Source organism: Monodon monoceros, unplaced genomic scaffold (assembly GCF_005190385.1).
Source record: "Monodon monoceros isolate NGI ecotype Baffin Bay Population unplaced genomic scaffold, NGI_Narwhal_1 Super_Scaffold_1, whole genome shotgun sequence".
Classification (NCBI taxonomy): Eukaryota; Metazoa; Chordata; class Mammalia; order Artiodactyla; family Monodontidae; genus Monodon; species Monodon monoceros.
Window position 1 is genome coordinate 69,430,817 of NW_021703765.1, and position 27,190 is coordinate 69,458,006.

A 27,190-nucleotide genomic window follows, 5' to 3' on the forward strand; every position below is an offset into this window, starting at 1 on the left:
AACAAAACTCTCTATAATTTATAAGCGTATAAAGGGGTCCTGAGACCAAAAACTCTGAGAACCACTGAGCTAGAACTTTGATTTCCTTAGTAAAGCAGTTGCAACTACTTGCTCTGGGGTTGGGGGAAGTGATTAAAAGGGAGGGCAAATCCTCTCTGGCTCCAGTGCTGTCCAGTGCAGTAGCTGCTGGCCACTTGTGACTATAGAGTACATGAAAAACGACTGGTTCAAATTGAGAGGTACTTAGTACAGAAGAAGAATGTAAATTATCTCATTAATTTTTCCATATAAATGACAATATTTTGGACACATTGGGTCAAGTAAAAGATATTGATAAAATTAATTTTATCTGTTGTTTTTCACTTTAATGTGGCTACTAGAAAATTTAAAATGTTTACTTCCATATATTTCTATTGGACACTGCTATTCTGGAGACACACAGACTTGCCTGCCAAACTTTTTTCCACCACTTACAAGCTGTGTCAAAAGACTTTTTCTCTAAATTTCTTGTATTTCCTGGGATGTAAAAACTGTGAAGACTGAATATGAATAATGCATGTGACGTACTTAGCAATGCATTTAAGTAAACAATAAGTTTGGTGGCTGTTATTATTAAAGGTCTCGGTTTCTCTATAGGTGTCGTCAGAGATGTGCCACATGCTCATTAAAGGCCCTTCCTCTGCGATCCATTTCCACTCCGACGACAATTATAACTAACGGTGGCCAAGTTGTGATCCCGTTTTCAGGCGGGGGTCGCCCTCTTTACACCGAAAAATAAAAATGACCCAGGGCCCCTTCTGCAAATGGGATATGTGTAACTATGTACAGGGCCCGAGCAAAACTTGAAAACCAAACGACCCCGGGCCGCACGGTCTCCCTTAGTAACCGCCGAAGACGCCCGTGACTAAGGGGGAAAAAGAAAAACAAGGCGGTGGTCCGTCGACTCCAGTCCTCCGGCGAGAACCACTTCCGTTTCTTCCGGGAGCCCGTCCTTCTGTGTACCTTCCCCGGAGGAGCTGGGACTTTGGCCGCGGGTTCCGCCGTGTCGGGAGTCCCCGCAGCCCTGGGTCCGGCCGCGGAGATCGCGGCGGGGGTGGCGGCAGGCCTCCCGCGCAGCCGCGATGCTGAGCTGCCGGGCTGAGGCGGCGATGACCGCGGCCGACAGGGCCATCCAGCGATTCCTACGGACCGGGGCGGCCGTCAGGTGAGCTTTGGGGGGCGCGACGGCCGGGGAGGCCGGGACCAGAGGAACCAGGGTACCGAGGCTGGCCTGTGGCGGCCCTTTCACGCCCTAGTAAGGGTCCCCAGGGGCCGGAGTGAGCATTCCAGAGGTTTCTGCGTCCCGAAGTGTTGGAGGCCCAGGCCTTGGGGCGGGAAGGGCGACGGGCCTCCAGGGCCTCCAGGCAACGGCGATTCTGTCGGCACTCCCCAATTGTGCTGGCGCTCCCAGTTTTATCAGTGCCCCCTCCACCCCCCTCCTCCGCCTGCCAGTGCCTCCTGTTATCCTGTCATTGTCCCCAGAATTTGCAGGGATCCTCAGCCTTGTCAATGGCCCCCTCGGAGCTCTCAGCGCCTCGCAGGCCTTACTGTACCCCTTCATCCTTTCAAGATACCCCCAATCCTTCTGGGCTCCCTAGTCATGTCAGTACCTGGCCTGCTAGGGTTCCCCAACCTGTCAAGCTCCCCAGTCCTGCCATGGTTCTCACAACCCTGTAAAGTGCCCCGGGCTTGCTAGCGCCCCCCACCCGCACTTTGTCAGTACCCGTCTTCCTGTCACACCCCCGCACACACTTTTGCCAGGGATCCCTTAGTCTGTATGGGTCCCTAATCTAATTAGTGGCTTCTTATCTTGCAAGGGCACCTAAACCAATCAGGACCCCTTAACCTGTTAAGGCTCCCAGTCCTGTTAAGATCCCACATTCCTGCTAGGACCCCCAATAGTACGGGTTCTCAACCCTGTCAGTGTCCCTATGTCCCTTGTCTTATCCACCCTCCCTCGGGCTCTAGGCTTCAGAGCTGAGCAGTGTGGCTCCGTCCCTCCCCCCAAGCCCCCTTCGTGACCCTAAATGACTGAGACCCATTGCTCAGGTCAGCTTCCTCCCTCTGGAACTGGAGCAGTCTAAAGAGCTTATCATCCCAGGGTTGGAAGTCCTCAGTGGCGATCCTGTCCAGTGCCCCCATTCTGTAGTTGGGACACGGGCCTTGCAGTGGCCATGCCTGTGGTCCTACAGCTGAGCTGATAGCAGAGCTGCGGGGAGAAGCCAGATCTTTTCACTCCCAGGCCCCACTACTCTCCTCGTGTTGTGGAGTTTCCAGAGTTGGCCCTGGGTTTTTTATCCATGCCCTACTTAGGACCTAGGCAGGCCCTCTCTCCCATCCTTTTGACAGTCTGTCCTTCAATTTCCCCATGAGCTTCCTGGTTTGAAGCACAGACTTGGCAGCCCAACAGCCATGAGTTCAGATCCACGTGGCCTCACGTGAATATACCTATTGTGTAAAAGTCAGCACAATGTTGCATTAAGAAACTTCAAGAATAACTTTCATGAATGAAGCTGAGATTATAATACTTGATAATTGCAGCAGCTAATATTTGTTAAGCTCTTACTATGCACCCCATGCATTAGCACCTATTCAGTCTTTACAATAATTCTGTAAGGTAGGTCTCACAATTGTCCCCATTGTACAGATGAGGAAGCTGAGGCTTAGAAGGTGCAGTGACACCATAGGGAATAGCAGTACCAGAACTGAACCAGATTATGGAATTCTACTTTCTTAACCAAGTTCTGTGCGCATTCTACCGCCACTGTCTTGGGAGAACAAAGATTTAATTGAAATTCAGTCATCAGTTGTGTATCACATCAGCCATGACACTGGAAAAATGTTGGTTGTTGTAGACAGAGTTACTAGTATTACCAGTGGCTCTTCCCTGAGTTAATGTTGACTGAGTTGAGGTCAAAACAATATTCACATGATCCACACATGGGGATAAGAATATTTTAAACATACACACACACATATATGTAGCTAACACATATATATAGGTATATATTGCACAGATACATGTAGGTACATATATTGGTTGCCTTATTTAGTGGAAATACATAACTGTGTATGAAGACAGTGTTTTAAGTTACTGATGAAATTTCTTTATTTGTAGTAAAAGAATAACTTCAGTATTCGAGTCAAGCCTCAAATGAAGAAAACTGTAATATAATAAATATTTAGAAGATCTTTTATGCTATTGTATGCCTCTCCCTTACCCCGTTTAATAACCTAAAAGATAAATCCATTTCTATATTTCTCCAGGTCCCAATCATTTAATAAGTATTATCAAGAACCTACTATGTGATCTAAATACTTGGAAACACTTGGGATATGTTAGTGTGTAAAACAAAGATCCCTGCCCGTGGGGACTTTGCATTTCAGTTGCGGGAGACCGAAAATAAACGTGAATAAATGAAAGTTAGGTTGGAAGGTGGTGAGCTCTGTGGTAAAAAGAAAACATAGAACTGGGTAAAAGGGCCACGAGTGCAGGTTCTAGTAGTTTGTTAGAAGTGAAGGGAGGGGGAGGGAGTGAGCCAAGCAGTGGGACCTGGGGAAACAGCATCTGAGGCAGAGGGAACGCAGTGCAGAGGCCCTGGGGTGGGAGCTTGGCTGTGGCCGGGGTGGCGACCGGTATGGCAGCAGAATGAGAGGCAGAGCAGGAGGAAAGCCCTGGCCGGTGGGGCTCTGGGGAGGTTGTGCTCTGACTTAGGTTTCAAATCCTAATGTCTAAATGTGCTGATTTTCAAGACATAATCCTATACTGTATATTATTTTAATCTGAAAGCTAGGTATTTGGCAGGACAGTGGTTATTTTGATGAAATGTTATTTCTGTGTACCTGTACCTGTATATACACATATTGCATTTGTGATGAGGAAAGACAGTAAACTTATTTTCTTTTTTAGATATAAACTCATGAAGAACTGGGGTGTTATAGGTGGAATTGCCGCTGCGCTAGCAGCAGGAATATATGTTATTTGGGGTCCCATTACAGAAAGAAAGAAGCGTAGAAAAGGTAAGAATGAAGCCTTTGGATCATGGTCTATAGACTGGACCCAAACTCTTATTGTTTAAAAACAGTACAGAAAGGGGAAGACATTTTTGGTTCTCTTGTATCTTCAATTTTGTCAGTAGTACTTTCTTTTAAACAGAAGTTAATTTTAATGACTCATTATGTTATACCCCGTAGTAAAAAGATTTATATTTCACCCGCACTAAGGTCATGAGTTTGAGACATGCTTCGTAATGAAAAATTTCAAGTGGCTTGATTGTCTAAGTGTTCTCATTGCTATGGCCATTGTGTTTTTCAGTTGTACAGCTGCCTAATAGAGTGACGCCTTTGTGCTTTCACTGAATAGCTGCTAGTCACTAGTAAATGTTTCAAGTTTGTTTCTTCACTAACACAAAAATCTATTTCCTTATTTTTAAAAATGCCCCCCTTTGTCAATGTTGCTCTACTTATATTGATTAAAATTCAGCCAAAATAAATAAATACATAAAAGGGACAGGTGTAGCAAAATGTTGATCACTGTTAATTCTGGGGATGGTTGTAACGGGTTCATTAGATATCTACTCTTCTTTTGTGCATGTTTGAGAGCTCTCATAATAAAAAGTTTTTTTTGTTTGTTTTTGTTTTTTAATTTCAGCGGAAGAGGGAAGTATGTCAGATTTTGTTGATCTCTTTGCAGAAGGACTGATCAGAATGGCAGTAGTGGTGTCTTTCCCACTGATTATAAGAACAAAATCATTGTCCTGGGGAACAGGAACAGAACAATTGTTTCCTTCTGTTGTGAGAAACATTGCTTTCTTAACAAAGAAGAGAGAGAGTGAGGGAGAGAAAGAGAGAGAGAGGTTACTAAGTGTTTCTGAACATTCAATGGAAACCAGGCTGTGCCAGACACTCTGGTGCATTTCAGTAGTCACACGCGGCCCGGACTTGTCCTTCTGCGGCTTACGGTCTCCTGAAGGAGCAGTGGTAGGACTGGGCCTCGGCTAGGACAGGATGCCTGGCCCCCAGCTCTCTGTGGATGAGGACTTTCTGAGGTAGGGGTTTTCAATCCAAGGCCACGGTGCAGGAATTCTGGGTCCCAAATGGGAGAAGATAAAGGAGATGGTCCAATGCGATGCGCTGTTCTCTTGTTCCCCCCACTTTTTTAGGGCTTGTGCCTGGCCTTGTCAACCTGGGGAACACCTGCTTCATGAACTCCCTGCTGCAAGGCCTGTCTGCCTGCCCCACCTTCATCAAGTGGCTGGAAGAGTTCACCACCCAGTACACCAGGGGTCAGGAGGAGTCCCCCCAACACCAGCGCTTGTCGTTGACACTGTTGCATCTCTTGAAAGGTACCTACCTGGAAATGTAAAGGGCGTGCTGTGCATTTTCAGAGCAGCAGCCCAGATGGCAGGCAAAAGGTTAATGGCCTTTATGTAGAAAAAGATCATACCTATCATTATGATAAAAGCACTAAGGGCCCAATAGTTAGAGACAGGTGTTTTTTTTTAAAATCAAAGCTGTAATCATTTATTTTAAAACTTGTCAGTTTAGTAACAGCTTTTTAGGGAAGGAGAAAAATCCACTTCCATTTAAGCATTTTGACTGTAAGAAGTACTCTGGTTTCACAAACATCAAAGTTTAAAAACAAAAAGTGTCTTAGCCTAGGAAGTAAGGTAATTCACAAAAGACATAATACAGATTGTATTGAGATAGATACAGAATGCATCTAACAAACAAAATAAGCAATTTGGCCATCATCAAAGAAATATAAATAACATAATAGTGAGGTACCATTTTTTGGCCTGTCAGCAAAGATTGGAAAATCCACAATCCTGACCAGCTAGCTGTTGGGTGACACGTTCATAAATGCTGGTGGTGGCGTAACTTGGGGCAGCCTTTCTGGAAAACAGTGGAACCACACAGTAATAGCTTGCAAAATGTTCAGTACCGTTTGACCAAGTAATTGGTGGACGATGATTTACACTAGCCTGCAGTGGAGTTCTCAGGGCAAACAAGTGTGGGAATGGCCCAATACTGGCCCCGAGCTTGGAGAGTCACAGTGTACACGGGCTTGGTAAAGGTTTTAGGAAGCCACCAATCTAACTTCATTTTGAAACCACTTTTTTTGACTGTAGAGCTGGGTTTCCTCCTGTAGCATCTGGACCACCCCACACGCAGATACCAAAGTCTGCAGATGCTCAAGTCCCTTATATGAAATGGTGTAGTGTTTGTGTATAACGTCTGTACATCCTCCCATAAGCTTTAAATCATCTCCATGCTACTTATAATACCTGATCCAATGTAAATGCTATGTCAATAGTTGCCGGTGCCTGGCAAATTCAAATTTTGCTTTGGGGAACTTTCTGGAATTTGTTTTCCTGAGTATTTTCTTTTTTGGGGGCTGCACTGTGCAGGGGGATCTTAGTTCCCCGACTAGGGATTGAACCTGGGCCCCTGGCAGTGGAAGCGCGGAGTCTTAACCAGTGGACCGCCAGGGAATTCCCTTCCTTAGTATTTTCAATCCTTGGTTGAATCTGAGGATGCTGAACCAGTGGGTATGGATGGCCGACTATATGTGCAAAGATCTCCAACACCTAGTGGTAATGGGGGGAAAAAGGAAAGAATATGGTTATCCAGCAGTAGAATGATTAAGCAATCAATGGAATGTTGCATAGCCATTAAGAATCATCTTTATGAAATGTTTGTTTTGTTTTTAATTTGGGAGAGGGCATAGGCTATCCTATTAAGTTTGAAAGAGTGGGGTACGAAATATGGTATAATTTTACTTCAGCCAAAGCAAAAATTTCCACAGATAAAGGCTGGACAGAAAAAGCCAAAATGTTAGCCATGGCTATTTTGGCATGGTGCAGGTGACAGTTTAAAAACATGAAAAAAAAAACTTTCAATAATAAGTGTGTATTACACAGTCAGAAAAAAAATTGGATTTTAAAAACACTCAGCTAAATATTGCTTCACTGAGGTATGATCTCAGCTTGACACAGAAACCTGTATGAAAAGTAAGTTCTGCTCTTCTGTATAAGAGGCAACTTGAAAAAAAAAGAAGAGGCAACTTGAAAGTAATTTCTTTTACTGCCCTGTTGAAAAAAAAAAATACCATCCCAAAGACTGTGTGAAGAACTGACACGTCCACATAGGTGTCATAATGTAGGGTTAGGTGTTGTCCTCCCATTATATTCTTCCTTCTCTGCTTCTGCTTCTCAGTGTCTTTTATCTTGGTTTTTAGAAATAGTTTTTCATTATATAAGTAATTCATGAGTAAATTCTTCTTGTTGAAAAATTAAAGCATTACAAATAAGGCTAAAATTCTCTTTATCACTACCCACTCCCTTCCTGCCTTCCCAAAAGTAAAAGATAAGTGTAACCTTCCAAACCACTTTCTGTGCATTTAACTATGTTTCTAAATACCCACAGAAATGATATATTGTTTTGTTTGTTTTTTCATGACCAAATAACATGATATGTATTAGAAAAATGGCCATTTCATTACTTGTAGCTCTGCCTCATTCACCGTTTTTTTTTTCTTTTTGTGAGTTTACTGGTCTCATGTATTTTGTCTTCTGTGAACTGCCAACTCATATCCTTTGCCCATTTTTAAAAATTGAGGTGAAGGGGCTTCCCTGGTGGCGCAGTGGTTAAGAATCTGCCTGCCAATGCAGGGGACACGGGTTTGAGCCCTGGTCCGGGAAGATCCCACATGCCACAGAGCAACTAAGCCCGTGCACCACAACTACTGAAGCCCGCGTGCCTAGAGCCCGTGCTCCACAACAAGAGAAACCACTGCGATGAGAAACCCGCGCACCACAACGAAGAGTAGCCCCCGCTCTCCACAACTAGAGAAAGCCCGTGTGCAGAAACGAAGGCCACATGCAGCCAAAATTAAAATAAATAAATAATAAATAAATAAATATTTGAGGTAAAATATTCATAATGTAAAACTTACCACCATAACCATTTTCAAGTAAACAGTTCTGTAGTATTAAGTATATTCACATTGTTGTGCAACCATGACCACTATTCATCTCCAGAAAGCTTGCATCTTCCCGTGTTGCAACTCTGTATCCATTAAACAATAACTTTCCAGTTTCCACTACCCCCAGACCCTGGTAACTACTATTCTATTTTCTGTCTCTATGAGTTTGACTATGTACCCTATTTAAGTGGAATCATACAATATTTGTCCTTTTATGTCTGGTTTGTTTCACTTAGCATAATGTCCTTGAGGTTCATCCACATTGTAGCATGTGTCAGAATTTCACTCCTTTTTAAGGCTGGATGTGAGTAATATTCCGCTGTGTGTGTATATGTATGTATATACACACTACATTTTGTTTATCCATTTATAGGTCAGTGGATGCTTGGGTTGTTTCCACCTTTTGGCCATTGTGAATAATGCTGCTGTGGAGACTGGTGTACAGATATCTGTTCAAGCCCGTGCTTTTAACTTTGGGGGGTATAGACCCAGAAGTGGAATTGCTGGATCAAATGGTAATTCTGTTTACTATTTTGAGGAATCACCATACTGCATTCCACAGCAGCCTTGGCATGTTACATTCCCACCAGCAGTGCACAGATGTTCCAGCTCTCCACATCCTCACCAGCACTTGTTATTGTCTTTTTTTTTTTTTTGCGGTACGCGGGCCTCTCACTGTTGTGGCCTCTCCCGTTGCGGAGCACAGGCTCCGGACGCGCAGGCTCAGCGGCCATGGCTCACGGGCCCAGCCGCTCCACGGCATGTGGGTTCTTCCCGGACTGGGGCATGAACCCGTGTCCCCTGCATCGGCAGGCGGACTCTGAACCACTGCGCCACCAGAGAAGCCCCTTGTCTTTTTGATGAGTGTGAAAGTGATATCTCATTGTGGTCTTGATTTGCATTTCCCTAATCATAGGTTATGTTGAGCATCTTTTCATGTGTTTATTGGCCATTTCTAGGGGTTTTTGTGTTTTTTTTATGAAACATCTATTCAGATCTTTTGTCCATTTTTTAATTTGGTTTTCTGTATTTTTGTTGTTGTTGAGTTTTAGGAGTTCCTTATATATTTTGGGACTCAAACCCTTATCAAACATGTGATTTACAAACGTCACACACCTTTACAGCTGCATAGCATCCATAATCGCAAGATATCCCGGTTTAATTAGCCATTTGCTTCCGGTGCCTTGTCTACATAAACAGGCTGCAGTGAACATCCTTGTACATGCCCATCGTGCACATAGGCACCTCTTTCCCTGAGGTAGATCCTGGGAAAGTCATACTGCTGGATTGTAGGATATGAAAATTAGTAGACATTGCCACATTGCCACACAGCATTTTAGGCAAAATTGGGCTGAAGGGGACATTCAGATTTTCCTTGGGAGGGTAAAAGCTAACAGAAGGGCTGCCTCGGAATATAGGAGGAAGAAGGAAGGAACAGGACCTCTCCTGACGGGCCTCCTTCATACTGGAGGGTAAAGGTCTGACCTCAGGGTTTATTTGCACTGATGACTGGCTACTGGCTGCCAACGCTGCTGCTTCTCCACCGCAGGTCACCACCCACGGCACCAGCCATGTTCTGAGAGGGGTGGCGTTGGCAGTGTTCAGACCCTCCAGAGTCAGAGTCTGAAGTATTCAGAGCTATCTCTCAAGTTCCCTGACTGCAAATCAAGGAGGAGAAACAGGCTGGCTTAGTTTATCTGGAGAATCACTGAGCTCCCAGAAACTGCACTGAGAGGGCAGGCTGCTGTATTTTTATCTCCTTTGCACTAGCAGTACTGGCCCAGTGTGATATACTGGTCCATAACAATATGCTGTGGGACGGGGGGTTGGTCAAGATCAGGAATTAACAAACTATGGCCCTTGGGCCAAATTTGGCCTACCGCCTGTTTTTTTTTTAAATAACTTTATTTATTTATTTTTGGCTGCATTGGGTCTTTGTTGCTGCGCATGGGCTTTCTATAGTTGCGGCGAGCGGGGGCTACTCTTAGTTGCGGTGCGCGGGCTTCTCATTGCAGTGGCTTCTCGTTGTGGAGCGCAGGCTCTAGGTGCGCGGACTTCAGTAGTTGTGGCTCACGGGCTTAGTTGTTCTGTGGCATGTGGGATCTTCCCGGACCAGGGCTCGAACCCATGTCCCCTGCATTGGCAGGCGGATTCTTAACCACTGCACCACCAGGGAAGTCCCACCGCCTGTTTTTGTGAATAAAGTTTTATTGAAACACAGCCATGGTCATTTGTTTACATATTATCTATGTAATATGTAATATTACATATTATTTATGTAATATGTAATATTACATATTACTTATCTGTCGCCTATGGCTGCTTTTTGTGCTACATGGGCAGAGATGAGTAGTTGCTACAGACACCTGCAAAGCCTAAAATGTTTACTAGCTGACCCCTTACAGAAAAAGTTTGCCAACCCCCATCTAGATGTAATTGTAATATAAATTCATAAGCCCATCAGACTTTTATTTTTGTCTATTAGGCTTGATTCTACCTTGATTGAAAAGTAAACCACTCAGAAGACCATTTCAGTCTGCCTCATAGAGCTTGATGCTTGGCGGTGGTAATCAGAAACTCAAATGCAAACAAATCCAAGAGAAGGCCTTATGGCCACAGGAGAGAGTCCTGTAGAGAGGGGTTAGGGCAGTGAGTGTAGGGTTGGACCAGATGGTTGTTTAAAGGCTGGTTGTTTAAAGGCCCTCCTGTCCCTCAGAGTTGTGAGTTAAAATCATTGTATTCACTACAAATCCTGCAACAGTAAATCTATATTGATGATAGTAATTCAGATATCTGAAAGTCAATTACTTCATTTAAATGGTGCAGCCTCATGAAAACTTACATTCATTCGACAAACACGAAGTGTCTGCTAGTGTACGAAGCACTGGGTAAGACTACAAGGAAGAATAATGAAAGAGACACGATTCCAAGGCGAATTTTACAGCCCTTACGTTATTAATTAGCTCTGACACGCTGTGCTGTGCAGCTTTTCTGGTTGGTTGTCATGCTGGTTCACTTAATAACCGTGCTACCTTTTTCGTTCCCAGCTTTATCCTGCCAAGAAGTCACTGATGAAGAGGTCTTGGATGCAAGCTGCTTGTTGGACGTCTTAAGAATGTACAGATGGCAGATCTCTTCGTTTGAAGAGCAGGTGAACACAACATTCAAAGCAGGTTTCCTTGGAGAATCTTTCCCGCTAATGAGGTGGGGCCTGAGCTCCAGAAACAGCTGCATTGCTGCAGCGGGAAGAATAAACGCCAGCATTGACCTTGCAGTTGTCTGACCTGCGTGGACATTTCTGTGACATTTTAGACAGCCTTAGTGTCCCGAGACCAGATTGTGAACTTTATTCCTGCTCTCGCAATCAGGGGAGAGGGAAGGTTCACAGGATAGAGCGTGAGCACACAGCTGCCAAAGAGGGAAAATCTTTTTAGTTCCTGAGTGACTTTGCATTTCACTGGATGGTGGGGACATCTGGGGCCTATTAGAGAGAAGCAGGTGGCTTTACCTTAGAGGCTCAGAGGTTTGGGTGAGACTCTTTTTTAGATTATACCTTCATTAAAAAAAAAATCAGTCTTCGGAGGCTGGCTTAGAGTGGCCGCAAACCTTGAGCAGCTGTCATATGCAGTCCCAGGGCCTTCCTCCAGCCACTCCCACCCCCCTTTTCCACGACTACAGCTTCCTTGTCTTCTTTGGTACTGGCCACCCTCCTCCTCTTCCCCAGAGGACGAGGCTGAGGCTGAGAGAGTGAAGCTCTAGGGACCAAAACTTCCACTTCCGTTGGTGTACACTTCTGGCGGTCCATCCCCGCCGCCACATTTCCAGGCTGGCCCTGGCCAGCGTTGGGTTGGCTGCTTCTGCCTCCCCCAGGGAGCCCCTGGACCAGAGCCCCTGGGCTCCCAAAACTGTGGGGCTGAAGCAGGAGGCATGTAAAAACGGAGAAGTGAGGCGGGAAGGCTTCCTCTCTCCCCTCTTCTTTAGAGATGATCTCTGTTTCCACTTCCATCTGAAGCCATGTATGTGTTACTTCTTAAACACGACGTTGAGAGTATCCTATACTTTCTTAACAGTGCTTCTCGATTGATCCATTATATGTTGAAATATTTTTCCATTTAGAGATACTTTTTAAACCCTCCTCTGGTAACTGGAATTATTTAGCTACATTTTACATTTCTCTAAACTGAGACAGTGACTGAGATTTAGTCCTTAACATCAGATACCTGTCGGCTGAAAAAAAAATGCACAACCTCAAAGTTGAGAATTAGGTTTTATTTGACAGACGTCCTGAGGACTTAAGCCCGGGAGGCAGCCTCTCAGATAGCTCTGAGGGACTGCTCCCAAGAGGTAAGGGAGGAGCAGGATATATCAAGTGTTTGCAAAATCAACAAAAACAAAAACAGGTAGTCAGAACAAAAGAAGATTACTGTTAATTAAGAAAAAACAGACATGTCAAGTTAATGAATTTAGCATTTTTCTGTGTAAGGGAAGATGCAAGTGTCTGAGTTCATTGAAATCATTCCTTCGAGATGCCCCTTAGCTGTCTAGGGCCGGTATCCTGCTTTTCCCCATCTTGAATCCCCTCAGAGGACACAGTAGGGAGCGGCTGCAGGAGCTGATGCTTTGGTGGCCAGCAACGTCCTTTGTTTACTGATATGACAGGCGACATTCTTTGCCCACATTCCTTTTCTAAGTCCTGCTCTTCTGTCAAGGACCCACTTAAGTCCCAGTTGCTCCTGGGGAGTATTTCCAGTGTCTGACACTGAGCCGCAGAGCGCCGTAGTATGTATGGGAAGGAGAAAGCATGTCTGTCTCTGGTTCTGTTCCTCTTTGAAGGTACCCAGAGCATCTAGCATGGGGCCTTGTCCACACCTTCACTATTAATGATCTGGTCATCCAACCACTTTTCAGTGTCTAAAGCTAGAGCTGTGGGGTGCTTTGGGCCAGGTATGTGAATTATCTGATTGAATCCTCACCACAGCCCTGTAAGGAGTTACTGTTACTATCCCCATTTTACAGATGAGAACACTGAGGTTCAGAGCAGCCAAGTGACTTGCCCAAAGTCACACAGCTATTTGAGTGACAGAGCCAGGATTCAAGCCAGTCTGGCGCTAAAGTGGCTGCTCTTCAGCTCTTCTGCGATACTGTTCCTTTTCTCAAGGCCAAGTAATCACATGGCTGACGGTGACAGAATAGGTTTTGGATCCAACTCCATCCTGTCTTGGGATTTTTCTCTGTGGTGAACCCTTGCTCATGCTTCATGGGCTGGCCCAGATGCCTGGTCTGTCAAGGCTCCCCGAGCCTTGCAGGAAGAGATGATCCTCCCTCAGCTCCATGTCCAGGGCTCACTGGTCATAACAGGGCCATAGCATTGCACTGCTAGATAGTAGCAAGGCTGCCATGTCTGCCCCTGGGTTGTGAGTCCCTGAGGGCAAGAGCCTTGCCTTACTTACCTTGGACTCTCCATCACTCTCTCGCCAACTGCTGGTCACAGCCTCAGAGGGGATTCATTTATATGTGCAACAAATGCTTATTGAACGCCGACCTCGGGAAGGGCCTGCTGAGGGCGCTGGGTGGTAGTATCAAGCGTGACTTGCAGGGGCCCTGTGCTCAAGGAGCTCGCGGTGTAGTGAGGGTGGGGCTGCAGACCACCCACAGGTAACTTTAACATGTGCTAAGAAGGTGATGTGAGAAAGTGCGGGAGGACGGGCGGTGAGAGGAAAGCGGCAGGGGGACTCCTTTAGAGGGGGCGGCTTCTCTAGAGACCTGAGGTTTCAGCTGAGACCTGGAGTCTAAAGAGGAGTGAGGCCCGGGGTGCTGTGGGCGCAGCGTGCCAGCCGGAGGAGCAGAGCCGGGGCAAAAACCTCGAGCAGCTGCAAGGACACAGAGTTGAGAAGGGCAGGAAGGGCAGGGCAAGCAGTGGAGGAGAGGGGGCTGTGGGGACTGCAGGGCCTGGGAGGCCGAGGGCTGGAGCTGGGCTTCTGCTCTGCGTGCAGGGGGAGCCACTCGGAGCATTGGCAGGGGACCGCTTTGGCCCGACCTAACACGTGAACAGGACCACGCCGGCCTCTGTGTACAGGAGGGGTGCAGGGGGGCAGGACGGGAGCAGAGAGGAAAGCTGGCGGCGTGCAGACACCCAGGCCGGGGAGGGTCCAGCTCAGTCTGGGGCTGAGGCAGGGCAGTGGAGAGACCTCAGGGATTCAGCGGGTAGTTTGGAGGGAGAGCCTGTGGGGCCGCTGCTGAATGGCCGGGGGTGAGGTTAGGTCAGGGAGGGCTGGTGACGGAGGGCTCCCTGAGGAGCCCTGAAGGATGAGAGAGAGGCGGCCGCGTGAAGGCGTGAAGACCCGGGCGCGGGAAAGACCCAGGTCTGAGGTGGGAGCCGGCTTGGCAAGTTCAGGGAGCAAGAGAAGGCCAGGGGCTGGGGCACGGCGGGGAGGGGAGAAGGCTCTAGGGCCGGGGCGTGTCAGGGCTGGCCAGCCAGCTAAGAAGGGAGCCGTTCACTGCAGCAGTGGAGGCCATCGGGAGGTTGAAAGCAGAAGAGAAAAGTCATTTGCCTTTAGAAACAGATCGCTCTGGTGACTGTGGACGGAGCCAAGAGTGGCAGCCCAATGAGTATCAGCCGCATCAGAGTTCAGGGGGGACGGGCTGCCCATCCCAGGAGAGTCGGGGTGGCTTTGGCTTTTGGGGAGAGGGGCGTTTGAGTTGATCCTTAAAAAATAGTCCCCTGCCACATGAGGCAGCAATTCTGCTCTGGGTGTACGCCCGTAAGAGCTGAAAGCAGGGACTCAGATATTTTGTGTAGCCCGGTTCACAGCAGCATCGTTCACGACAGCTGAAAGGCGGAAGCAGCTCACCTGCCCATCGATGGCTGATGGATAAACAAGATGTGATAGGTGTGCATAGTGGAGTATTACTCAGCCTTTGAAAGGAAGGGAATTCTGTGCTACGTCATAGATGAATCGGCATATGGTGCTAAGTGAAACAAGTCAGTCACAAAAGGACAGATACGGTGTGATTCCGCTTATCTGAGGACATAAGTGGAACCCATAGACAGTGGAGTAGAGCAGTGGGCGCCGAGGGGCGCGGGGGATTGGGGAGTTGGCGTTTGGTGGGCGTGGAGTTTCCATTTGGGAAGACGAGAAAAGTTCTGAAGATGGACGGTGGTGATGGGAGCACAAGTGTGAATGTGCTTAATGCCAATGAGCTGTACACTTAAAAAGCTTAAATTGGGTGAGTGTTTTACCACAGTGAAAACAAAACAGTAGTCAGGTAGAGCAGAGGTCAGAGGCCTCTCAGCAAAGCTAAAACAGGCTCAGAGATGGCTCGGATCAGCGTGAAGCCTGCCCACCCAGCATTCGTTCCTTCTCTCTCTCCTTGGGCCTCTCACTTCAGGGCCTTTACTCGTGAAGATGTCTAGGATGTAACCATTTCCATTTAACGCACTGGGCCTTGAGATGGTGGGAAGCAAATTCTGCCCACCTTAGCCATAGGGGGTCTTCCTGGTGGTCCACACAGGGGTGGTTCTGACGTTGCCGCGGCCTCTTCGGGCCGCTCTGAAGAATGCTTTGCCCTTTGACAGGACGCTCATGAGTTATTCCATGTCATTACCTCGTCTTTGGAGGATGAGCGGGACCACCAGCCCCGGGTCACACATCTGTTTGACGTGCATTCCCTAGAGGTAAACCATTAACACTCTCGATACAATGAATGCGGTCTGTGCATATCGAACAGGTACAGGGAATACAAATGTAATTTTCGTGTAACTTTAAACTCAAAAGTAAGATTCGATAAAAACCCAGTAGTGGGATGAGGCTGGGGGAGGGTCTTAAACGTCACACTTGGCAATTGGTGACTTTGGTTAGGGATGTCGAGCTCTTAAAAACGATTCCCTGCTGCAATCTGTGTTGGGCTTGAGATGAAAGAATGTATTTCCGCCCCCCCCCCATTTAATACAGGAGAACAAGGAGCCACAGGAATGCTAAATGAATCTTATTTCTCTGGCACATTATAAATGTTAGGGAGTTGATAAAAGTTAATTGGTAAAAGGGGGGGAGTATTCCAGAGAGGCAGTATGTTCAATTGCATTTGGTGAAGGAACAGGTACAGTAACCAACCAGAGAGCATAATTAAGGCCCCTTTTAGGAAGCTTGGTTTAAAGTTGACTTTGAGGGACTTCCCTGGTGGTCCAGTGGTTAAGCCTCCGTGCTTCTAAGGCAGAGGGCTCGGGTTCGATCCCTGGTCGGGGAGCTAAGATCCCACGTGCCGAGCGGCATGGCCTAAAAGTAAAGAAATATATAAATAAATAAAGTTGATTTTGAACTGTGCAGTCAGCACAGAAACTTGTGAGATTAGGGAGTGGGGTGAGGGTGGGTGATCAGAGAGATTGCAGTAGGGTTTTCAGCCTCTCTCTTTTTCGTCCCCTACAGCAGCAGTCAGAAATGACTCCCAGACAGATCACCTGCCACACCAGAGGTAGTCATTTTCCGTTGAACTGTAACACGTGAGATGTGTACTTTTTAGAAATGACAATAATTTGCTTTATGTTTTCTAAAAATAATGTTTTTTCTGGTGACACCCATTCTGACTTGGAGTGTGTGTACTTGAAAGGAACCTGTGTTTTGGGAATAGTTTTAAACTGTCCCCCTGGTGAACATCTTGAACTGTTCCATCACACCCGAGCCCTGCTCAGTTTCCTCTGAGCGGACTTATTTCTCCCTCAAACTAGGGTTTTTCTTTACCTTCTTGAATTGGTCCTCTGGTGCACTTAATAAGCTGAAACTGCTGTGTCCTCAGCATTTACACTTTGGCCAACTATTCCTGCAAATGATCCCTTCCTCCTTGGAAGGAAATTATTGTTTTCTTAACACTTAAAAAAAAATGATGTATCAATTCCTTTGCACACTGGTAGTAATGAGAACAATTCTCTTTTGGGTCCATACCATGTGCCAGGCACCGTAATATCTCACTTAAGCCTCCCAACAGCTCTATGAAGTTGGGGTATGGAGGATAGTGGGGTCATAATTATCCCCATTTCCAGCAAACTGAGGCTTACCGGGATGAAGTCTCTGGCTCTGGTCACGTGGCTAATAAGCAAAGCCAGGACCCAGCCCAGGCTGGCCTGACCTGGAGCCCGTGGTTCCGACTAGCACACCACGCTGCTGTGTTTATTCCGCTAGCCCCCATCCTATCCCCCCCAAAGCTCGCGTTTTTCAGAACTTGCTTATTCTGATGATTTCAGAGGTTTATCTCACTTTATGGAATGTTCACCAGTGGTATCATTCTTGTGACATCTCAAACATTTGAAACAATGTTTGTAAAAAGACATTATCAAACACAAATTTCTTTTTTAAATGTGGCTGTGCCTATTATATAGAAACCACATTTGAGGACCTGTGTAAATTCTCCTGTGAAGGGAACTGGTTGTGTTTTTGATGGATTTCAATAAGGGAACCTCTTTCAGTGTCCTTTTCAGGAACTTTTTTTTTTTTTTTCCTAAAGAAGGTGTGTCTACCACATACTAAGAAGGGGGGTGAATTTTGAGGTTGGTGCCGGAGGGCTAGAGGTGGCCTATCCAAAGGTGTTCTGTATTCCAGGGTCACCTCATCCCACATCCAGCCACTGGAAGTCCCAGCATCCTTTTCATGGAAGACTTACTAGTAACATGGTCTGCAAACACTGTGAGCACCAGGTAAATACAATACTAATACTTGATATTTTCTGGCAAGGTTTTATTTAAGATTCATGGGGCTTCCCTGGTGGCGCAGTGGTTGAGAGTCCGCCTGGCGATGCAGGAGACACGGGTTCATGCCCCGGTCCGGGAAGATCCCACATGCCGTGGAGCAGCTGGGCCCGTGAGCCATGGCCGCTGGGCCTGCGCCTCCAGAGCCTGTGCTCCGCAACGGGAGGGGCCACAACAGTGAGAGGCCCGCGTACCGCAAAAAAAAAAAAAAAAAAAAAAAAAAAGATTCATGAAGGATCCAGAGCATGAGGACTGACATTGGTGTCTGGCTTCTGTGATTTTTCTGGGGTCTGTAGGCTTGGTGGACCCACTGCCCCCCCTTGGTCAGTGCTGACATATCAGTTGATTCTCAGATGGCATCTTCTGTACCAAGAGCAGCAGACCCATTGTGATTGGCAGGGTTTTGAGTCCTAAGGTTGGGTCTATACCCATGGTGAACACAACAGATTCTAGGGCTGGTTTTTTGGTGTGTGTGTGTGTGTGTGTGTGTTTTGCTTTTGAGATTTAAAATTTTTATTATGCAAAATTTTGAGCATGATGCAAAAATAGAGAATTGTACAACTGTCACCTCAGTCAGTTTTAGAATATTTTTCATCACCCACCCCTTGCTCCCGCACACACAAAAAAACCACCCCTGTACCCGTTAGCAGTCATTTCTCATTTCTCCCCACACTCTGTCAGCCCTAGGAAACCACTAATCTACTTTCTGTCTCTATATAGTTTGTCTATTCTGGACGTTTCATATAAATGGAATCATATGGTGCTTTGAGACTAGCTTCTTTCACTCAGCATAATGTTTTCAGGGTTCTTCCACATGTTGTATCATGTATCAGTACTTCATTCCTGTTTATTACCAAATATTACCAAATAATATTCCATTGTATGGATAGATCACATTTTGTTTATCCATTCATCAGCGGATGGACATTGGGTTGTTTCCACTTTTGCCTTGTTTCAAATCTTAAGAAACAAATATTTGGTGTTTCGTAATTAAGTATGATGTTATCTTTGAGTTTTTATATTCTCCTTTTATCACACTGAGAAAGTTCTTTTCTATTCCTAGTTTGCTGAGAGTTTTTATCATGACTAATAATTGGATTTTGTCTTACGTTTTTACATATATTGAGATGATCTTTTTTTTTTCTTTTATTCTGTTAATATGGTGAATTACAGTGATTGATTTTTCTAATGTTAAACTACCTTTGTGTTTCTGGGATAAATTTCATTTTATTGTGATGTCATTCTTTTTATATATTACTAGATTTGGTTTGCTAACATTTTCTGAAGGCTATTCGTGTTTCATGTTTATGATTTTCTTGTAATGTCTTTCTCAGGTTTTATTATAAAGGTTATGCTAGCCTCATAAAATTAGCTGGGAAGTATTCCTGCCTCTGTTTCCTCAAGGTCTTTGGGTAATATTGGTATTGCTTTTTCCTTAAGTGTTTGCTAGAATTTGTTTCTTTTTATTTCTTTAGTTCTATTTTTGCTGAATTTCTTTTGAGACTTTGCTGTTAGGCACATACACATGAATTAATTATGATGAGTTGACTCTTACTGTCGTGATAAAATGTCCCTCCTTATCTCTAGTAAGACTCCTTGTCTGGAAGTCTATTTTGTCTGTTTAGTTTCCATCTAACTAGTGTTTCTATGGTATGTCTCTTTCTGTGCTCTTATTTTTGACCTATCTTTTGTCTTTGTATTTAAAGTGTGGCTTTTGTAGAGAGCATATAATCGGGTCTTGCCTTTTTATCCAGCTTCCTATCTGCCTTTTATTCAGTGTGTTTAGTCCATTTACATTTAATGTAGGTATTTATAGGGTGGATTTAGGTCTGCTGTTTTACCGTTGGTTTTCTACTTGTCTCATATAGTTTTTGTTTCCCTGTTCCTCCATTCCTCCCTTCTTTTGGGTTAATTGAATACTTTTTAGTATTCCATTGTAATTCCTCTGTTAGCTTTTTAGCTACATTTTTTTTACATTTGTGTGTGTGTGATTACATCATGCAGTGTTAACTTATCACAGTTTATTTAGAGTTAGTATCATATTCCTTTGTGTAAAATGTAGGAACATTATGAAAGTATAGTTCTGTTACCCCATCTTTTGTGCTTTGTCGTATATATTATTTACGTGTACATACATTATAAACCCCACAACACTGTCATAAAAATTTTTACTCTAAACAATTATATGTGTTTAAAAGAAATTAAAAGAAAAAAATTTCACGTTTACCATTTTCAGTATTCCTCAGTGCCTTCTGTAGATCCAGGTCCATTTGATATTTTTTTCCCTTCAGTCTAAAAATATTCCTTTAACATTTCTTGCAGGTCTGTTGACAAATTCACCTAGATTTCATTTATATAAAAATGGTTTTGTTTTGCCCTTCTTCTTTTTGAAGACTGGTTCGGCTGTGTATAGAATTTTGGGTTGACAGTGTTGCTGTTGTTTTGGTTTGGTTACATTTATGTACATTTATGCTTGTCACCAACTTTGAACATTTTTTTGGCCACTCTGTTTTTCAAAAAAATGTATGCCCCTTTCTCGACTTGTTAGTCCATTTGATATCGTCCCACAGGTCACTGAGGCCTGGTTCTTTTTTCTTCAGTCTTTCTCCTCCGTGTCCTTCAATTTAGATAATTTCTATTGACCTATCTTCAAATTTCCTGACTGTCTTTCCCATCTTCAATCTCTGTTTGCTTGTCCAGTGAATTTTTCATTTTAGTTATTGTTCCTTTTAATTATAGATTTCTTTCGGTTCTCTATAATTTCCATTTCTCTGCTGAGATCCTCTATTTGTCCTCCGCTAGATCTGAATAACTCTCTCTTCCTTTATGTCCTTGGGCATATTTATAATATACTCCTTTAGGGTCCTTGTGCTAATTGCACCATCCAGGTCCTCACCTCCTCTCCCCTACACACCATGGGTCACACTTTTCTTCTTTCTTTGTACTGTGTGTCTAGTAATTTTTTAATATTGACACTGTAGAAGAGACTCTGGATTCTGGTATGTCTCTCTGAGAAATAATGAATTCTGTTCTAGCAGGCAGTTGCCTTGGCTGAGCTTAAACTCCAAACCCCCCCTCTCCAACACTGGGCGGCAGAATCTCTGCTCAGTTTTCTCAGCCTCCAGCCGCAGCTTCTTGCTGAGTCCCTGGAGTCTCTTCCGTGTCTGTGCGCTTTAGGGATCAGCCATGGAATCAGGCAGGGCTCATACACAGATTGTAGGGCCTATCCTCTCCTGGCTCCTCTCTTTCTGGGATTTCCTCCAGCCTCTGTACCAGCCCTGAACTCTGTCTCCTGATACCTTAATTCTGTAAGACTGCTGCTTTTTCCCACCCAACACTGAACTGCATGGATTAGGGGGGACCCTCAGGCAAAGAAGCCACACATAGCAAATCTCCCCCACCGAGGTCCTTTTTCTCCACGAATTGACTTCTCCATTTCCGCCTGCTTTTGGTAGCCCTCCAGTTGTTCAATTTGTTTTGTTTTGGTCCAGATTTTACAATTGTTATGTCAAGGAGAGTTAGTTTAGCCAACCTACTGTGCTGTAATCGAAAGCAGGAACTCTTTTTTTTTTTTTAAATAAATTTATTTATTTATGTATTTATTTTTGGCTGTGTTGGGTCTTCGTTGCTGCATGCGGGCTTTCTCTAGTTGTGGTGAGCGGGGGCTACTCTTCGTTGCAGTGCGCGGGCTTCTCATTGCGGTGGCTTCTCTTGTTGTGGAGCACGGGCTCTACAGCGCAGGCTTAGTAGATGTGGCACATGGGCTTAGTTACTCCACGGCCTGTGTGATCTTCCCGGACCAGGGCTTGAACCTGTGTTCCCTGCATTGGCAGACAGATTCTTAACCACTGCGCCACCAGGGAAGTCCGAAAGCAGGACCTCTTAACCCTGTTTTATCATTTGTTGTTTTGGGGCTTTTTTTGCAGTTAATAATATAACATGCATATAACATGCACATCTTTCCATATAATTATGTGTAGTTCTACTACACTATTTTTTTTTTTTTGTGGTACGCGGGCCTCTCACTGCTGTGGCCTCTCCCGTTGCGGAGCACAGGCTCCAGACGCGCAAGCTCAGCGGCCATGGCTCACGGGCCCAGCCACTCCGCGGCATGTGGGATCTTCCCGGACCAGGGCATGAACCCGTGTCCCCTGCATCGGCAGGTGGGCTCTCAACCACTGCGCCACCAGGGAAGCCCCTCTACTGCACTATTTTTAATATAGTATTCCATTCTATAATATATGGATATGATATAATTTATTTAATCACCCCCTAGAATTTTCACCCATTCACATTTTGCCGTCATAAATGATGCTGTGATAACCACATCCTTGTAGTTTTATTATCCATGGTTATTTCCTTAGGATAAAAATCCCAAAATTGCTGGGACAGGTATGCTATTGTATAGTTTTTCCAAGATATCCTTTAGTATTATTGTAGTTCTTACGTTTACAAGGTTGTTCTTAATAGAATTTGCTTCTAGGTAAGTACATTATGTTTGACTATGTTACTGTTGGGCATGTAAATATTAAACTGTTTTATAGGCGTATATCTTCCCATCTATAAAGCTTTGAATTGAACCTAAGTCCTTTCTGGTTTTTCTGCAATATGTGTTTCAGAGTCCCGTTCGATTTGATACCTTCGATAGCCTTTCACTAAGTATTCCAGCTGCCACATGGGTATGTACTGATCTGTGGTTTACTTGGGGTCTGTTTTGGAGACATTTGAATCTGAAAGGGCTTTGAGACATTTCGTGTAGCTCAGCTACTACACATGACTCAGACACATGGTTGGTTGAACCCATCTTAGTTTTAATCTGTGGTACCATGGCCTGTCTTGGGGGGAGAAGGTGGGCATTTTCTCTCTTGCTGCAGAAATTTTGGCTTTTTTGAACACACACACACACACACACACACACACACACACACATTAATCTCAAATTCAAAGCTATCTACAAGAACATGGAAGCCCATAATTTTCTGCAGTGTTATGTCCTCATACCCTTGAATCTATCCATAAGAGCAAATCCAAGATGCTCTGGGCTCCCCATTTGTTCAGGAAACACCCAGTTGTGTCTGTGAAGCTTCACTGCCTGCCTAAGCAGAATAAAGCTCTGGGCTTCACACTGTTAACAGCTTCAGTCTAGCTCTCCTTGAATTGTAACCATGAATGTTCTTCTTGTGCTGTAGGGTCATCCACTGACCCTGGACCACTGCCTTCACCACTTCATCTCGTCGGAATCCGTGCGGGATGTCGTATGTGACAACTGTACGAAGGTATGGCTTTAACCCCAAGTGCCATTTCCTGAGCCGGCCCACGTGTCCTGATACAGCGCTTCCCACACCGCCGGCCCTGAGCTCTGCCGACTACCCCCAGAGGCTCTCTGCAGCCACAGCCACATCCATCTAAGTTGCTGAGGAAATTGGCAGCCCACGGACCAAATCTTTTTCCCAGATGAGTTTGGTTTCATCCACAAAATGTTTAAAGAAAAAAATTTGAGTGCCATCTTTTGAGGTGGGACAGGCCCACTCCAATTCACTGCAGTTCCCTCCGCACCCGCCTGTTTCACATCTGCCTCAGCTGAGCGACCTGGCCGACTCCCCCGAGCAATTAAACATCACCCTCTGAATTAAGAGGAACTGTGGGGGCCAGAAATTTTGAAGACACAGAACGAAACAAATGACATGCTAGTGTCAGTTTCAGTGCGGCCTCTTTACTTCTTTTGCCTCCACGGTCACCATTAGTTAATGACTAAAAGAGTGAAGACAACTCACAGATAATTGGGCGGCTGAGCTCCTTCAGCAGGTGGACGTCAAGTGCCCAGTGAATGCACTTGTAACGCCAGCCTGACCCACAGCTGTCCCTAGGGGTCCTGTTTCAAGAATTTCTGCAGAGGGACTTCCCTAGCGGTCCAGTGGTTAGGACTCGGCGCTTTCATTGCCGAGGGTGTGGGTTCGATCCCTGGTCGGGGAACTAAGATCCTGCAAGCTGCACAACGCTGCCAAAAAAAAAAAAAAAAAAAAAAACCAAAAAGAATTGCTGCAGAGAGATGTTTCCTTTATTTCAGATTGAAGCAAAAGGGACGCTGAATGGCGAGAAGGTGGAACACCAGAGGACCACGTTTGTCAAACAGTTAAAACTAGGGAAGGTGAGCCCATGCCGCATGCCTGGCCGGCTCTGCTCCCGAGGGCCCCCCGGGTCCCGCTCCCGACCCACGGCTCTTTCCGTCTCTCCCACCCGCAGCTCCCCCAGTGTCTGTGCATCCACCTCCAGCGGCTGAGCTGGTCCAGCCACGGCACACCCCTGAAGCGGCACGAGCACGTGCAGTTCAACGAGTTCCTGATGATGGACATCTACAAGTATCACCTGCTCGGACACAAACCCGTTCACCGCAGCCCCGAGCTGCACGAGAAGGCAGGGCCTGCGCTGGAGCTGCAAGACGGGCCGGCAGCCCCCAAGCCAGGTGCCTGCCCGAGGGGCCAACGCAGCTGGAATTTGCGGGTTCCCTGTGCCACAAGGGCCAGGCTCACCCGACGGCTGCTTAAATTCTTGAGAACAGCAGGATTGGGGGTGGGAAGGGAAAGGTTTTGTAAAAGAGGTTTAAATGATACAGTCATGAGATGTCTAGTTTTTAAAAACTCTCTGACAAATGAAAAACTATAGGCAGGAAAGCAAAAGGTTGCTTTCTGGTCTTCTGACTAAACAATAATTGGCTCAACTCATTCCAGTGAATTTCTTCTCTTTTCTTCTCCCCAGTACAGTCACCTCGTTTAGACAGGAACTGTGGGGAGGAATGTCCTGGCTGAAGATCCCTGAACATCTTATTTGGGTTGATACTTCTTTGCTGAATTGCTTTTTGTCTGATCCCATTACCATCCTCCCTTGAAGCTAATTATTGATCGGGTCCCAGTGAAGCCAGGTAGCTATTATCACTCTGTCTCACTGAAGAGAAAACCGAGGCTCCCAGAGGCTGATTGGTCCAGGGGCAAACAACAGATGGGGGATCTGGTACTGGAATGAAGTGTTGGGACAGTTTTTTTTGTTTTTTTTTTAATTTATTTGTTTTTGGCTGTGTTGGGTCTTCGTTTCTGTGCGAGGGCTTTCTCTAGTTGTGGCGAGCAGGGGCCACTCTTCATCGCGGTGCGCGGGCCTCTCACTGTTGCGGCCTCTCTTGCTGTGGAGCACAGGCTCCAGACGCGCGGGCTTGGTAGTTGTGGCTCATGGGCCTAGTTGCTCTGCGGCATGTGGGATCTTCCCAGACCAGGGCTCGAACCTGTGTCCGCTGCATTGGCAGGCAGATTCTTAACCACTGCGCCACCAGGGAAGCCCCGTTGGGACAGTTTTATAAAGGTGTTGTATGTAATATGTTCAGTTCTTTGTAAATGAGGAAAACTCACCGACTTTCAAGGCTCCAAGCCTGAACTCGCCACCCGTGTGCCAGGACTGTCTTCCCTGCACCCCAGACTTTCCCCACCTAACACCCCTTACTACCATTATTCTTTCCTACATCCATTTGTGTGGCAGGACATTCTTTCCTACATTCTTTCCTACATCCATTTGTGTGGCAGGACATCATTCACAGGGAGACCGAGCTTTGTCCTTTCTCAAAAGGTCAATAGTTTAACATTGGGAGCAGCTGGGGTGGGAAGAGGGCCCAGTTTTAAATCCAGGACCTCCTTGCCCTGGCTTCCTCTTCTCCCTGGCAGGGGTGCAGGTCTTTAGCAAACAGGGCTGGGAATCTCAAAGACTCACAGAGTTGTCAAAGTGAGCAGGAGGCTAGGAGCTGGGTACATTTTTCCTATTTGGGGATTAAAACAGGCAGAGACAAAAAGGAAGTTTTATGAATCAGCATAGGACAAAATCACGTGTCTGTTTTTCCTCTGTAGCCTTACTGGGGAGTTAAATTTCAAGCTAATCCAAACCATGTCTTGTTTACCCAAAGCTGCTGCTCACTTTCATTGCCTTCGGCCTTTTTCTCTTGCAGTTCGGAGTCACCCGGGGGGCCCCAAAACACAGATTTTCATGAACGGCACCTGCTCCCCATCCTTCTTGCCCACGCTGCCAACCCCGATGGCCTTCCCCCTCCCAGCTGTTCCTGACTACAGGTGAGCCACTTTTTAGACGCATATGCCTCATTCACTGATGGCTTTAAAAATAAGAATTATAAAGTCCATAAAATGTAAATGTTATGTGTATGTGTGTATACATGTACATATGTATGAAAGTATGTACATAGAATATAAAGAAAGAAATTTTAAAAGTTTTGGGGACACCACCTAAAGATAGATCACCAGTTAAATCTTTGTCTTCCACCTGTAAAGCTGTGTGTGTGTGTGTGTGTGTGCACGCATATACTACACAACATACATACAAAGAATGGACAGTTTACCAGGCCAGTAAATACAGGTCTCTATTTCAGTGGTTGCATAGTATTCAGTTGTATAGCTGGACCATTGTGTCAGTCCCCTATTGTTGAACACCTAGGATTTTTTACTCTTTGCTTTTTTTTTTTTTGCGGTACGCGGGCCTGTCACTGTTGTGGCCTCTCCTGTTGCGGAGCACAGGCTCCGGACGCGCAGGCCCAGCGGCCATGGCTCACGGGCCCAGCCGCTCCGCGTCATGTGGGATCTTCCCGGACCAGGGCACGAACCCGTGTCCCCTGCATCGGCAGGCGGACGCTCATCCACTGTGCCACCAGGGAAGCCCTCCTCTTTGCTTTGCCTCTAAACCTTCCTTGTTGTATTTGTAAACCACTGGCATTTGTTCCTACCGTTCAGCTCCTCCACGTACCTCTTCCAGCTGGTGGCAGTTGTTGTCCACCACGGAGACATGCACTCGGGACACTTCGTGACCTACCGACGGTCCCCGCCTTCGGCCAAGAACCCTCTCTCCACCAGCAACCAGTGGCTGTGGATTTCTGACGACACCGTCCGCAAGGCCAGCCTGCAGGAGGTGCTGTCCTCCAGCGCCTACCTGCTGTTTTACGAGCGTGTTCTTTCCAAGATGCAGCACCAGAGTCAGGAGTGCAAGTCTGAAGAATGACTCTGCCCTGGCCCCGAAGCTAGAGCTGATGGCTCCGTCCAAGCTGTGTGTGTGTGCGTGTGCGTGTGTGCTGTGGTGTGTACGTGCAAGCAGCCCCACTAGAGTCCTGCAGCCTTCTGGCGTGTTCTAAGAGCAGGCTCCACACAGGAGCTGGTGGCCCCGATTCAAATGAGGTCAGGCTCCCCGCACAGCTCTGCCCGTGCGTACCAGTGCAGCGGTGCCGGGCTAGGAAAACAGTCATTGTGTCTAGAGCGTGTCTTGTCACTCACCTGATCCAGGTAATTAAAAGAAACCAGACTCCAGAAGCCACCGTTTTTAGATTGATACATTAGGTGTTCTCAGAGGGGAGTTAACTTTGTCTGATCCTCCAGAGTTTCAGCATAGAT

At 46.0% G+C, this 27,190-nt stretch overlaps 1 protein-coding gene across 5 annotated transcripts; it reads left to right on the top strand.

Annotated features, from left to right (window-relative positions):
* The first annotated feature begins 1,028 nt into the window (after nucleotides 1–1,028).
* USP30 (ubiquitin specific peptidase 30) lies at nucleotides 1,029–26,940 on the top strand. 5 transcript variants are annotated; one of them, XM_029230183.1, is made up of 13 exons: nucleotides 1,029–1,204; nucleotides 3,950–4,059; nucleotides 5,202–5,384; nucleotides 11,074–11,177; nucleotides 15,603–15,701; nucleotides 16,450–16,495; nucleotides 17,617–17,711; nucleotides 22,382–22,441; nucleotides 22,952–23,038; nucleotides 23,830–23,910; nucleotides 24,006–24,225; nucleotides 25,747–25,867; nucleotides 26,540–26,940. In XM_029230183.1, exons 1-13 carry the CDS (start codon nucleotides 1,122–1,124, stop codon nucleotides 26,802–26,804), a joined length of 1,554 nt encoding a protein of 517 aa, XP_029086016.1. In that variant the 5' UTR covers nucleotides 1,029–1,121; the 3' UTR covers nucleotides 26,805–26,940. The 5 variants fall into 5 exon arrangements, with proteins under 5 accessions (XP_029086016.1, XP_029086026.1, XP_029086034.1 ...); XM_029230193.1 differs by having other exon boundaries at nucleotides 1,035–1,204; nucleotides 16,453–16,495; nucleotides 26,540–26,835; XM_029230201.1 differs by having other exon boundaries at nucleotides 1,035–1,204; nucleotides 26,562–26,829.
* Nucleotides 26,941–27,190: the final 250 nt, after the last annotated feature.